The 13,225-nt window shown below is 41.5% G+C and overlaps 1 protein-coding gene across 1 annotated transcript in view; it reads left to right on the top strand.

The window, feature by feature from the left end:
• The first annotated feature begins 782 nt into the window (after positions 1–782).
• The window catches only part of CLDN10 (claudin 10), a 130,867-nt gene continuing 118,424 nt past the window's right edge, over positions 783–13,225 (top strand). Inside the window, exon 1 of the mRNA XM_036301136.1 lies at positions 783–1,224. Within this exon, the coding sequence (XP_036157029.1) occupies positions 1,011–1,224 (214 nt within the window). The 5' untranslated portion in view covers positions 783–1,010. The remainder of the gene's footprint in view (positions 1,225–13,225) is intronic.

Below are 13,225 nucleotides of genomic sequence, written 5' to 3'. Positions count from 1 at the left end.
TGATCAGCTGCTTCTCTGGTTACATAAATTCATTACCAGCTTCATATCTTCTTTTTGCTAATCCTCTTAGGTGCCCTGTTATAACCCTACTGAGGATGTGCCCGCAACCAAGGTACATGCCCTTGACCGGAATCGAACCCGGGACCCTTCAGTCCCCAGGCCGACGCTCTATCCACTGAGCCAAACCGATCAGGGCGGGAGGTAAACTCTTATGACTACTTAGTAAAGCAGTTTAGGATGATCTATAAAGTTGAAGGTATTCCCTACATCCTAGCAATTCTGTTTCTAGGACATACCTTAGAGGAACTCTTGTACATATACACAAGGAGAAACTTATGAGAATGTTTATAGCTGTATCAATTGCTATGGGGGGGAGGGGGGCGCAACATAAAGGTTCATCTCCAGGAAAATGGATAAATCGTAATAGATTCACTTAGTAAGATATTATATGCGGCTGTTATACTAGTATTTAATGACCAATAGTTATATTCCCGAACAGAGATAAGTCGCACAAACGTGATATTGTATGGAAAAGATAGGTTACAGGAGAACACCCACAATGATTCCATTTACATAAAGATTCAGAAGCATATAAGACGACAGCAGTTGGTCAAAAAAGGCTTAACTGTTACTGTATAATTTGTACTTTGTAATATCTGGTAGTTGCATGGTTCGTTAAGCTTCAGGATAACAGAAAATTAAGCATTAACTATGGTGCCAGGAAATAAAAATCTGTGAAATCAAAACCTTTAAAATCTATCTACAAAATCTTAGTAAAATATCCATGTAGCAAATTAGAAAGATCATCTTAAGGCTATCTTTAAAGTGCCATCAGTACATCAGACTTTATCCTAAATTCTGGTACTTGCCCGGGCCACCCAAGTATGACATACGGTGGTAGGTTTCTGTTACCAACTTGCTGTAACACTTGTCCCAGTGCGTTCTGTCCGCTGCATGCCTAGACCACCAGCGTTCTGCCTGGACAGTGTCACCGGAGAAGCCTGAGCGACATGTTCAGGGCACAGATCTCGGCTCTGGTATGTGGTGTTGGTGGGTTTGGAGCTCTCGTTGCTGCCACCACGTCCAATGAGTGGAGAGTAACCACCCGAGCATCATCGGTGATAACCGCCACTTGGGTTTACCAGGGGCTGTGGATGAACTGCGCAGGTAACGCGTTGGGTTCTTTCCAGTGCCGGCCGCACTTTACTATCTTCCAAGTACAAGGTAAATATAATAACGTTGTTTGCGGTTGAAGTACAATGTCACTTTTCACTATACTGAACTAGCTGTATACAGACAGCTGTTAACTCTGTACAGACTGAGTGCTTCATTAAAGTGCCATGATTTGCCCAAGACGGATGGGGTATAGGAATGTTGGCTGAAAGAATTAAATCATGCATTGTATATGGCAAAGAAAAGTAAAGAATGACTTTCTGGATCTTTTAGAAATACCTAGTGCAAAGGATAGACTCATAGGAAAGGGTGAAGTGACTGTCTTGTTTTAAAAGCTAGTTTCAATGTGTCTTGTGGAGGAATCATTCATATAATAAATCGTACTTATCCTATGCTTTCTCATGCCACCGGAACATGAAAATACATACATACGTATGTATATGCACATATATATTCAACATGATAGAAGCATATGACAAGACGAACAGTGTGAAGTGAGAAAACAATTGTTTTCAGAGGGTTTTCCATGTTTAGTGATAAAATAGCAGAACAAGAAGAATTTAAAAGTAGCTAAGTGAAGGACAAGGCCCATGAGCTTTACCTTTTTGTTACTTGGTTTTATTTTTAAAATATGTAGGCAAGTTTTCATGGCTATGCATATTAGAAATTCTATTACAAGTGTATGTATTTTAAAGAGGGAATTTTAAAAAAGCACTTTATATCTCAGGGAAACAGTTATTTGCTTTTATGTCATTATAAGAACCACTATCTGCCTCTGTTTTCTGCCCATTTGATACGTTTACAAATCTGCCACAAGTTGCGGGTGTATTATTATGTTAAAAATTGCCCCTGATATTTTATAAAATATAGACTTTTCACAAGCCAATGTCAAAACTGTACCTTGGCCCCAGTAGATAAAATGAAATAAAAATTTAACTAGGAAGTTACTAGAGCATAATGTTTTATGGGGATTTTTGTGTCAAGCATGCAGGTCATTAGTCCACAGTATGTGCCAAAGGATACAGAGAGAAGCTTAGTGAAAGCCAGGAGATTTCTGGTGACAGTCAATGAAAATGTTCTAGCTTGGACACCAGTTAGGCTGTCAAAACACATGGACTTTCCTAAGCACCCATTTTAGGATTCAACGGTGTCTCTCTTGTCCCAATGTCTACACTTACTTTGGGATATTTCACAATCGGTACAAGGGTAATTTTAAAAGGAGAACAGTGTGTGGAGACACTGTTGTCATTCTGTAAACCTCCTGTGATGGCTCTTTCTCTATGGTCCCCTCATGGCTCTTTCCCACCCTGGCCAGCGGGTCAAACATATGTTATGTGGGTAAGCCTTTATCTTTGTTCTTTACTGGGTTCACCTTTTTAAAAAAAGAAAGAAAGAAAGTGTTTTGCCTTATTGCCCTTCATTTTTATTCCCTAACAAAAACCAGGTATTGTGAAAAATAGACATCCAACCTTAGCTCCAAAGTGGGCTAAAGGACATGGTAGATTTCTGTGCCACTTCAACAGCTCCTTCCCCAAATACATCTTAGAAAACATGGAGGTAGAAATTTTGTTACTATGTAGTGGTCCACATAATCTTCCGCTCTTAAAATTTTACCCCCCTAATTTTGCTTCTTGATAGTAAAAATAACGTATTCTATACCTGCTGTGTACCCTGCACGTAAGAGATAAATCGAAAAATCTCATCCACTGACAAAGCTTTGATTAGAATATGCTAAATTTTATTTGACATAATCTCTCCACTATCTTCACCCTGGACTGAAATCTTTATAAAAGATAGTTACTACAGAAATCTATTTTCAGCATCAGGAACACTGAATCATATTTCCAAAGGAAATGGGAACTCACAAATTTGGATTTCCTATTCACAGAGAATCATTGCTGACAGGGCTGGTTGGTTGCATTTCCTTTATTCCTATTTGAAAACATAGCAATGGGGGTGTTGGGAAAGCTTTTTATGCCAACAGGCTGTCAAACATCATAATGATTCCAAATTGAGAAAAGATCTCAGAAGCCAATAAGGCGTGCAAATGGTTATATCACCTCATAAAATAATGAGCGATTTAATCCTCCTTTGTCAATTTGAGATGAATCTTCTTAAACTTAGGTCAGATTAAGTCTCCTCTAAACTGCTAGGTTTATGGAGTGTTTTGTGTGTGTGTGTGTGTGTGTGTGTGTGTGTGTGTTTCCTTTGGTGGTTACATAAATTCATTACCAGCTTCATATCTTCTTTTTGCTAAACCTCTTAGGTGCCCTGTTATAACCACAGTTTTTTAGGGACTCATTTAGGTTAATAGTGACTACACCCTTTAAACTTTAAAGATTTGATGTAAGCCAGCACCTCTTTGGACAAGGGGCATTCACAGTAATTGCGAAAAACACAGGCCCCCTCCAACTGCAGTTCTGTGGAATCAATTTCAGGAAAGCAGTGTAGGGAGACTTGAAATTCAGTCCTCACTGCAGCTGAGAAGCTTCTCTTTTTTGGGGGTGGGGGGGGAGGCAGAGCTTCTTGACTCAATTTCAAGAGCACTCACTCTCTTTAGATGCAATAACCACTCTAGGCTGTGTTAAAGAACAAAATTCAATTGAGGAAATTTGAAGATGTAATTGACTATATTGAGTGGGTCATGAATCAGGTAGCATCCCATCCAGCAAGTAAAGAGAAGCCCTGAAAATTTGTACAATATGGAAAGTTTTTATAGGCAGAAGCTGGGCGAGACAAAATAGTTATTAGCAAAAGAAAAGCAAGGATTATTTCAGGCAAGGTTACCCTTTTTTGAGGTGGGATCTTGTCAGGCAGACTGCCTCAGTTTCTTTTGGAAGGGAGAGAGAGGCTCCATGTGATGGATTGCTTCATTGGTACTGACCATAGAATTCCAGACTGAACCATTAATACCGCATTCCTGGAGAAGGTTATGCAGTTAGTTAGGTATTAAGTCTAGGTTTGCTGTCATGGGCTTTGGCAGAAGTGACTCCATTTTGGGCCTGTGGTTTTCTCTTTAACAGCTGCATCTCTCATTTTGGTGTGTGTGTGTGTGTGTGTGTGTGTGTGTGTGTGTGTGTGTGTTTAAATCCTCGCCTGAGGATATTTTTCCATAGATTTAGAGCAGTGGTTCTCAACCTTCCTAATGCCGTGACCCTTTAATACAGTTCCTCATGTTGTGGTGACCCCCAATTTCATTGTTACAAATTGAACATAATTAAAGCATAGTGATTAATCACAAAAACAATATGTAATTATATATGTGTTCTCCGATGGTCTTAGGCAACCCCTGTGAAAGGGTCATTCGACCCCCAAAGGGGTCGTGGCCCACAGGTTGAGAATCGCTGATTTAGAGAGTGGAAGGAAGAGGAAGGGACAGAGAGAGAGAAACATTGATCTGAGAGAAACACATCCATTGGTTGCCTTCTGCAGGTGCCCTAACTAGGGTCAAAGATTGAGCCTGCAACCGAGGTACGTCTCTTAAACAGAATCGAACCCAGGACCCTTCAGTCCCAGGGCCGATGCTCAATCCACTGAGCCAAACCAGCTAGGGCTTGTTGTGTTTTTTCTCTCATGTCATTGTTAATAGGCATGTTTTCATGGACATGAGAGTAAAGCATTTCTCATAGGGAGAGAAGCAGTGATTTCTGGCAGGGAACGCTGGATCCAGAAGGCATTGCTATAATTAGAAATTAAAGCTCAGTTGTGGTCACCTGGAGGACAGGGGCCTGGTCTGTTGTGCTCTCCTGTGCTCCTGGCACATAGAGCTCTGGATTATATTTGAAACATTACTGAGAGAACAAAATCATGAGTCAGACAGATAGTTCATCATGAGGGCAAAATTGCATTCCTGGAGGAGGCTGGAGTGTCATGAATTGAGGAGTAATTTAGGACATGTACTCAGGCGACAAAAAGGAAGATCACTGGGGTGCAATTCAGCAGGTGGCACCTCAGGTTCTGACTCTTTCATTTAACTGCTGTGAGACCTTGACTCTGGCAATGAAACTCTCTGCATCTCATTCATAAATTTCCTCCTCCATAAATTGAGAGAGCTGGACTCCAAGAGCTCCTTAAAGTATCTTTCAACCTAAAGTTCAATTCAAGAGCATCACAGTGCCTCACCATCTGGCAGTAGAAGTTCACCAAAGAATTATAGCTGTAAAAGGCTCTTCTAAGGTAATTGCTCATAAGATTAGTCCTTTTTCTCCCCTTATCTATTATCTTGGCTGGCTGGCTTCCTGTGTTCCCGACTGTTCAGAATCTTACCCATATCTGGGTGGAGATAGGTTTAAGTGACCTTAAATGACTCTATGACCCAAGTAAAGGTGCCAGGATTTCAGTGGAATGAAACCAAATGCTATTCTGGAAGCTGACATTCAAATGATGCTGGCTGCCTATAGGATAAACCTTCTCTCCTGGCCTGGCAACTCTTTCACCTCTCCCCATCCCCTTATCCGTCATGCCATAAGAATGGGGATAAAAAGAATGGCATTTGCTAGAGAAAAAGGGGCTCTCTGTGGGTATTTATTGACATACAGGGAATGGCTAGGAGCCATCTGATACCATGATTTTAGATTTCTTGCTAGTTGAAATGTGTGCCTTAGTTCATGATTAACTAACAGTCATAAATTTCAAACAACAGTAATGAATAAATGAAAACGATGGTGTCAATGAAGGAAATTACCTTTAGTAATTTGGTAGCTTCAAAAATATTTCAAAACTAATACCTTTAATACATAGCTACATCTTTGGAAGACATTTACCTTTAATCTCAGGAGAGGCTTCTATTTGCTAAGATTCTGACTCTGCTTTCTGAAACTTGATTTCAATAACTAAGCCTAAAATGAATTTTAATTTTAGATTTATTCTCCTGTTGTGTTCCAGATGCATGCAGTTATTTAAAAGCATGTAGAGAAAAGCAAAGAAAAAAAATAAAATAAAAGCATGTTGAAAACTTCAAGTTTGGTCTTTGGCATTATCACCCCAAAAATGAGCCTAAAGAACATCAACATATCCTTGTCCCAACCAAACATGGCATAATTTTATATGTTTATTGACACACTCAATGACGCAGTAGAATCTGGACAGGATGAGCCTTTAAAATAGTCTTTGTGCCAAGGAATTGGCATGCACAATGCTGAAATGTGCCCATGCCTTGTGGCGGTGACGGCGGTGCTGGAGCCAAAACTGCCTGTGAGTGGACTTGGAATCCTGTCAGTATGCTGCAGGGAGGTTCTTTTGTGGAAGATCAGAGATATTCAGGACAGCTTGGCTCCATTAACAGCTCCCTCTTAAAGACCAGGACCTCATCTATCCTGTATCCTTGGGACCCACCACTGTGTCAGACTCCTAGTAGGCACTCAATAAAGGCTTGTGGATTGAACAAAAGGAAGAAGAAATTGTTCACTGAGTTACATCATAGTATTTTTTATATATATAGTAATCCCTCCCCTCCCCCTCCTCCCCCCCAACACACACACACACTTACCTGCGGAAGTTGCAGTTACCTTTGGTCAACTGTGTTCAAAAAATATTAACTGGAAAATTCCAGAAATAAACTCATACGTTTTAAATCGCACGCCCTTCTGGGTAACATGATGAAATCTCACGAGTCCACTCTCTCCAGCCCAGACGTGCATCATGCCTCTGTCCAGCGTCTCCAAGCTGTAGACGCTCTGTGCCTGTTAGTCACTTAGTCACCCTCTTGGTTACCAGACGGACTGTCAAGGTATCATAGTGCTTGAGTTCAAGTGACCCTTATTCTACTTACTAATGACCCCAAAGTGCAAGAGTAGTGATGCTGGCAATTCAGATATGCTAAAGAGGAGCTGTAAAGTGCTTTCTTTAAGGGAAAAGGTGAAAGTTCTCTACTTAATAAGGACAGGAAAAAAAAAAATCCTGTGGTGAGGTTACTAAGATCTACAGTACCAACAAATCTACCTGTGAAATTGTGAAGAAGGATAAAGAAATTCGTGCTAGTTTTGATCCTCCTTCTGACATACTGTCAGGTCAGTAGTAGCCTAAGACTATGTCATTCACATTTCATTTCACGTCAGCATTGTATCATCTCACATCATCACAAGAAAAAGATATTTTGAGAGAGACCACATTCACATAACTTTATTACAGTATAATGTTATAATTATTCTATTTTATTATTAGTTATTGTTGTTCATCTCATACTGTGTCTAATTTGTAACTTAAACTTTATCATAGGTATGTATATATAGGAAAAACACACTTTGGTACTATCTGCAGCTTTAGGCATCCACTTGGAATTTATCCCCAGCCATAAGGGGAACACTGTACATTTGGTGTTTAGTCCTGGTCTTCTTGGGAATGGATTCCATCTTTGTGGTCTCTAGCATCGAACTGGATAAACCCAGGACCAGGAACTACTGCAGAGAAAAGCATGGGCAAGAGACTTTATTGTGCTTTTCATGGGAAGGAATGAGAAAGGCAGGGTTACCGGCCTAAGCAGGTTTGGATTGGCTACTTTGTTTTTGGGTGGGTTTTTTGTTTTGTTTTTGTTCTTAATGTATATTTTTATTGATTTCAGAGAGGAAGGGAGAGGGAGAGATAGAAACATCAATGATGAGAGAGAATCATTGATCAGCTGCCTCCTTCATGCCCCCTACGGGGATTGAGCCTGCCCTTGACTGGAATTGAACCCGGGACCCTTCAGTCCACAGGCTGGCACTCTATCCACTGATCCAAACTGGCTGCAGTGGGATTGGCTACTTTGAATAATTCAGCAGGCTCTGGGTGTAGGAGCTGTGTCAAGTTGTCTAGTACCTAGGCCCGGTCTGAGTAGGGCAGAGGAATATTGAAGATGCATGAAAGCTTGACAAAAGAAGTAGCTGGGGGTGTGGGCTTTGAATTTGTTGCTTTGCTTATGAAAGGTGCACTTTTTTGTTATCTCTAAGAATTGGCTCCCCTTGGCAGGACAGTTTTCCCTCCTGTCATCATGGAGGTCCTAGATGTCAGAGCACTGAGGATGCAGAAAATAAGAAAATATGTTTGTCCCGTGTGAGTACTAGATCCTTTAGTGTTGTTGGCACTGGTGGGTCAGCAGGGCAGGCACTTTGCTATTGCCCCTTCTCTTCAGGGTTCCATGTGCTTATCTGATCTTCAGTATTTGCTTTCTCCTGGTGAACATTTTGTGTAGAAAAGGTTCAGATTTTCCCCACAGGGTTCAGTGCTTCTCTCTCTGCATGTTGCCCATCTGACCGTATATGCAACAAGCAGGCTTCACCGACTCTCCTCTGCACAGGTTCCATTACTCACTCTTAGACTAACTCCCAACCTAAGCAGCTAGAAACTCAAAGGACATCTTCTGACCAAACAGAATGTTGGGATTAGCAATTTAAAAATTCCTGCCCCTGTGCATCTTTAGATAATTCCAGAGCACTTCAGAAAGCTATACTGCTCTTCAGTGAACTCGAGATAATTGAGCTGATATTTAGGAGATGGCTGGTCTACAGCTTCGCTTTGGCCAGATTTCAGTATGCATTGCAGGGAAAATTGATTATTTGGAAATTTGCTCTAATGCCATATTATAACTGCCAAGGAAATCTGTAAGTAGTTTATTCCCTTATTCACTAATGAGTCCCTTCATCAAAGCATTCATTAGATTCCTGGCACACAATATAGGTTCTGGGGTGAGGAGCGGGACCGTGCCTACCCTCAGTGGATGTGCTGCTTGGAGGAAGACAATCAGTTAGCTAACAACTAGCCCAGAATGAGAAGTGCTATCTGCTGGCTAAGTTCAATGGGTAGGCAGACTTCCCAGAGGAACTAGCGCTGGAAGCGTCTTGAAAGATGGGTAGAAGTTTGCCAAGGAGAAAGGGAGGGCGTTTCAGGCTATGAGACTCATCCAGCTGTACAACTTATTAACTGCATGACTGTGGGCAAAATGCTTAATATATGAGCCCCCTACCCCCATAAATGGGAATAATATTATCTATTTCAGAGGGTGGTGGTGAGGATTAAGTGAATCAATTTGTGTAGAGCATTTAGAGTGATGTCTGGCCTCAAAGCAGAAGGGGGCCAAGTGATCAGGGAACCGCAACATATTAAAATGACTGAAACATAAAATGTATAGGAGGATGTTAAAAATCGAGCTGCATGCCCTGGCTGGATGGCTCAGTTGGTTGGGATGTCATCCCTTACACCAAAAGGTTGCAGGTTTGACTCCCAGTCAGGGCACATAACTAAGTTATGGGTTTGATTCCCAGTTGGGGTGCATACAGGAGGCAACCAATCTCTCTCTCTCTCTCTCTCTCTCTCTCTCTCTCTCTCTCTCTCATTAATTTAAAAAAATATATCCTCAAATGAGGCTAAAAAAACATTTTAAAAAAATTGAGCCATAGATAACATAGAAAAAGGGAACTTGCAAGGAGACCATTAAGCTCTATCGAGGGGACCTGCTGGTTGAAAAGCAGGTCCCAACAGAAGTTCCAGTCCCTCCTCCTAGTACAATATTTTCCAATAGATATCACAATTTCAGGTGATCAGATTCTAAACTTAATGTTTGACTTTTTAAAAAAATCAGCTATATAGAGTGAGAGGGCATGGTTTGATTGAATTTACTTTTTAAATAAATGTGCTTTTTAGATGTTTAATAAAAGCCAAGGGACAATGTAGCAGTTATAAAGATTATTAATGCAATCTTAAGTGCCATTAATAGTGTTAGAACACCAGAATTAGAGGATAATAGCCACCCTTGTCCTTGCCACACTCTGTAGTCAGATTGCATAGTGCTAGTGTTGGGTGTCTCATTTTAAGGGACAGGGACATAGACCACATCTACTGATTCTAGAAGTGGATAACTAGAAGGATTTGAAATAACTTCACATGGGAAATTGTTTCACCTGGAAAAGAGGAGAAAAATATGGTGGCAGGGACAGGGGCAGAGGAAAGAAGACAAGTAGGAACACTGGTAAATGTTACTAGGCAATCAGATGTAGAGGCGCTGTGAATAAGAAATTTCTATTAGCGTTGCCCAACAGTGGAACAGACTGTCTCATAAAGACCTGGCTAGAAGCATCCAGAGGAGGCTGATGACCCTCTGCTAAAAGGTGGTAGAAATTAGTCCTGCGTTGGCTGGGAAGACAGACTAGCTAATCTCTAAAGCCACTTCTAATTTGAGAGATCTGAGATTCTGTGAACATGTAAAAACAAAGAGAAATATTTAAAAATTGAAACTCCTGATTTGAATATTGGCTTAAATATTTTTAAAATATATTTTAATTTATTTCAAAGATGAAGGGAGAAGGAGAGAGAGATAGAAACATCAATGATGAGAGAATCATTGATTGGCTACCTCCTGCAGGCCCCCTACTGGGATCGAGTCCCCAACCTGGGCATGTGCCCTTGACCAGAATCTAATCAGGGACTCTTCAGTCCTCAGGCCGACGCTCTATCCACTGAGCCAAACCAGCTAGGGCATCTTAAATATTTTTGACAACTGCTGGGCACTTGGGAACATGGCAACAAAAGACCTGTGTCTGCCCTGGAGATGTGCACAGCTCAGAAGGAAACATGAGTTTAGGTAGTAAATGTTATAATACATGTGTTATATTAGTGCTATTTTATTTAAAACAATATTTTACCATACGTTAGAATTTATATAATAAATATATAATTCTCAATCTGATATTTCAAAGGGTCCTAAGCAAACCCAAGGGGTCTGACACCTAACCCTTGCTGGAGGAAGGAATGACTCTTTCTAAATCCAAGCTCAGAGCTGAGTGATAGGGGCTAGGGGCATACAAGAAGACAAGTCCTGTCTTTAACTGAATTTCTTTGGATCAGTGTTTTTATTTATATGCACCAATATAGTGCATGCATAATAATCAGACCAGTCATCCTATCGGAACACTGATTTTCTCTAGAACACAAACTGTGGACTTTTGGCAAGGTGGGCAGGGGGAAGTGGAAAGCTCTTTTCTCCCTATCTTACTACAGCCAAAGGTTCTCATTTACTTTCATTGGCTTCCTCTGGATACTTGAACCGGTTATATCTGGGGATTTCGTCTAATCCATAAGACTCCTAGAAATGTCCCCACTAGACTGATTCTCTCTGTTGTAGCGGTTGAGATCCTTCTTGGGCCTGTGCACGGCGCTGTGCTCTTCCCACATTGTTCAGCCTCCTACTTCCTGGAGATCAGCTGATGCCCACTCTCCTGGACCTCAGACCTGTCACTTTGTTCTGGCAACTGATGTCTGGGTTCCAGGCAGTCGATCTGTTTTATGACTGGCCTACCACCTAATACCAGCCTGCCTGGCTGCTCAGTCCTGACCCAATTGCCCGTTTTGACTCTCAGCTTGGCTAAGCCATTTCCTCTGCCTCCCTGGCTCTCGCCCTCACCAGAACATGCTCTTCTCCCACCCTGGGCCTTGGGAAGAGCAGTTGGAGCATGTCTCCAAGCTGTGACAATTTGGAGGGGGGAAAAAGGGGGGTGGGAAGGGTGAAGCAGAAATCACATCCACTGCCTAGTTGACAAATAGAAATGAGGTCAGTCATGGGCCTGGTTAGGAGATGGAGCTACACAGATTGAGCCAGTAGATACTATTATAGAATGATCTGCAATCCATTTGTATCATCTGGGAAAATACCCATGTTATCCTAATTACTCTCTCTAGCCCAGATTCAAGTCAGTACTGGGCTGGTTTTGGGAGGGAGAGAAGATAGACCCTGTGGGAAGGAACTTCCTGTTCCAGCTGCAGCACCAACGCTGTCTTGTAGGGGGCCCTCGCGGGTCCTTGAGAATGCAATACTACAGCCTCTCCTTTGTCAAACTCTTATGCTCCTGCTTCCTGGGCTTTCAGTAATCCTTATTGGGAGTGATGGAGGTAGCCTACCTTTTTCCAGGGTGGTGAGCCATTCAGGTTTTTCTCTAATTCCATCTAGAATTATAAAACAAATTTTCACTAGAGTGCTCATACCACATGGACACACACACACACACACACAGACACAGCTGGTTCTACACTACCTATACTTTCATACAAACTCAAGTCATAGAGAAACCTCTACTCATCACACACCTACACACACACACACACACAAACACACACATGACTCAAATTCACCATGCAGGCTGCACATATACCTACATACAACCACTTGCCAAACAACCACACACACATACACACACATACACAGAAGCAGACTCACATTTGTCATATAAGCACCACACACATTGACACCCAAAGACCCATCCATACACAACCATGTAGGCTCCAAACCCAAACACACACACACACACACACACACATACACACACACACACACACACACACTACTTACCATGCAGACACCTTACACATACCACACACTATAGTTATTAGAGTCCAAAGACAGACTTAGAGACCAAGATTTCACAGACAGAATTGTAGAATCACTGAACAGAAACAGTTGAAGATTGTTGCTCGCCAGAACCATAGTAAGAAGTAACTCAACCGGGGCAAGGGTCAGCAAAGAAAATTTAGCTTCTGGACTCATCCTCAAATGCCTCTCATAGGCCATGGAGTGCCTAGAAATAACCTTCCATCACCCCATCATCTTTTCCTACTAAGACACACTTTAAATCATCTTACCTCCGTCCAGATCTTCCAGCTTCCTAAGTATTTCCTTGGGTGAATCGGTCACATTGTGTATATGCTATGATGATCAGTTGCCTTCTCTCATCCATCCCACCTCTCTCCCTCCCTCTTTTCCTTCCTTCTTTCTAGAGCACAGACCTTGAAGCCCCACTTCCTATTTAAATCCCATGTTTACAATTACTAGCTGTGTGACCTTGGTATAGTTACTTAAATTCTCTGCGTTTCAGTTTCCTCATCTGTAAAATGAGAATAATAATAGTATCTTCCTTATAGAAAATGTTAAATGAGTTAATATATGAGTAAGCTATTATTGTGGTTGTTTGCTCCAACCCACAATTCTAACTTTTCAAGACTGCTGTGAATCCTGACATGGCCACCTTTGTATAGCTAATATCTTAGTTTAGCATCATCTAAACTTCAGCATATGCCCTGTGGTACATGT

This window comes from Myotis myotis, unplaced genomic scaffold (genome assembly GCF_014108235.1).
Source record: "Myotis myotis isolate mMyoMyo1 unplaced genomic scaffold, mMyoMyo1.p scaffold_m19_p_3, whole genome shotgun sequence".
In the NCBI taxonomy this organism is placed as follows: Eukaryota; Metazoa; Chordata; class Mammalia; order Chiroptera; family Vespertilionidae; genus Myotis; species Myotis myotis.
This window is presented reverse-complemented; position numbering and strand designations above follow the sequence as displayed.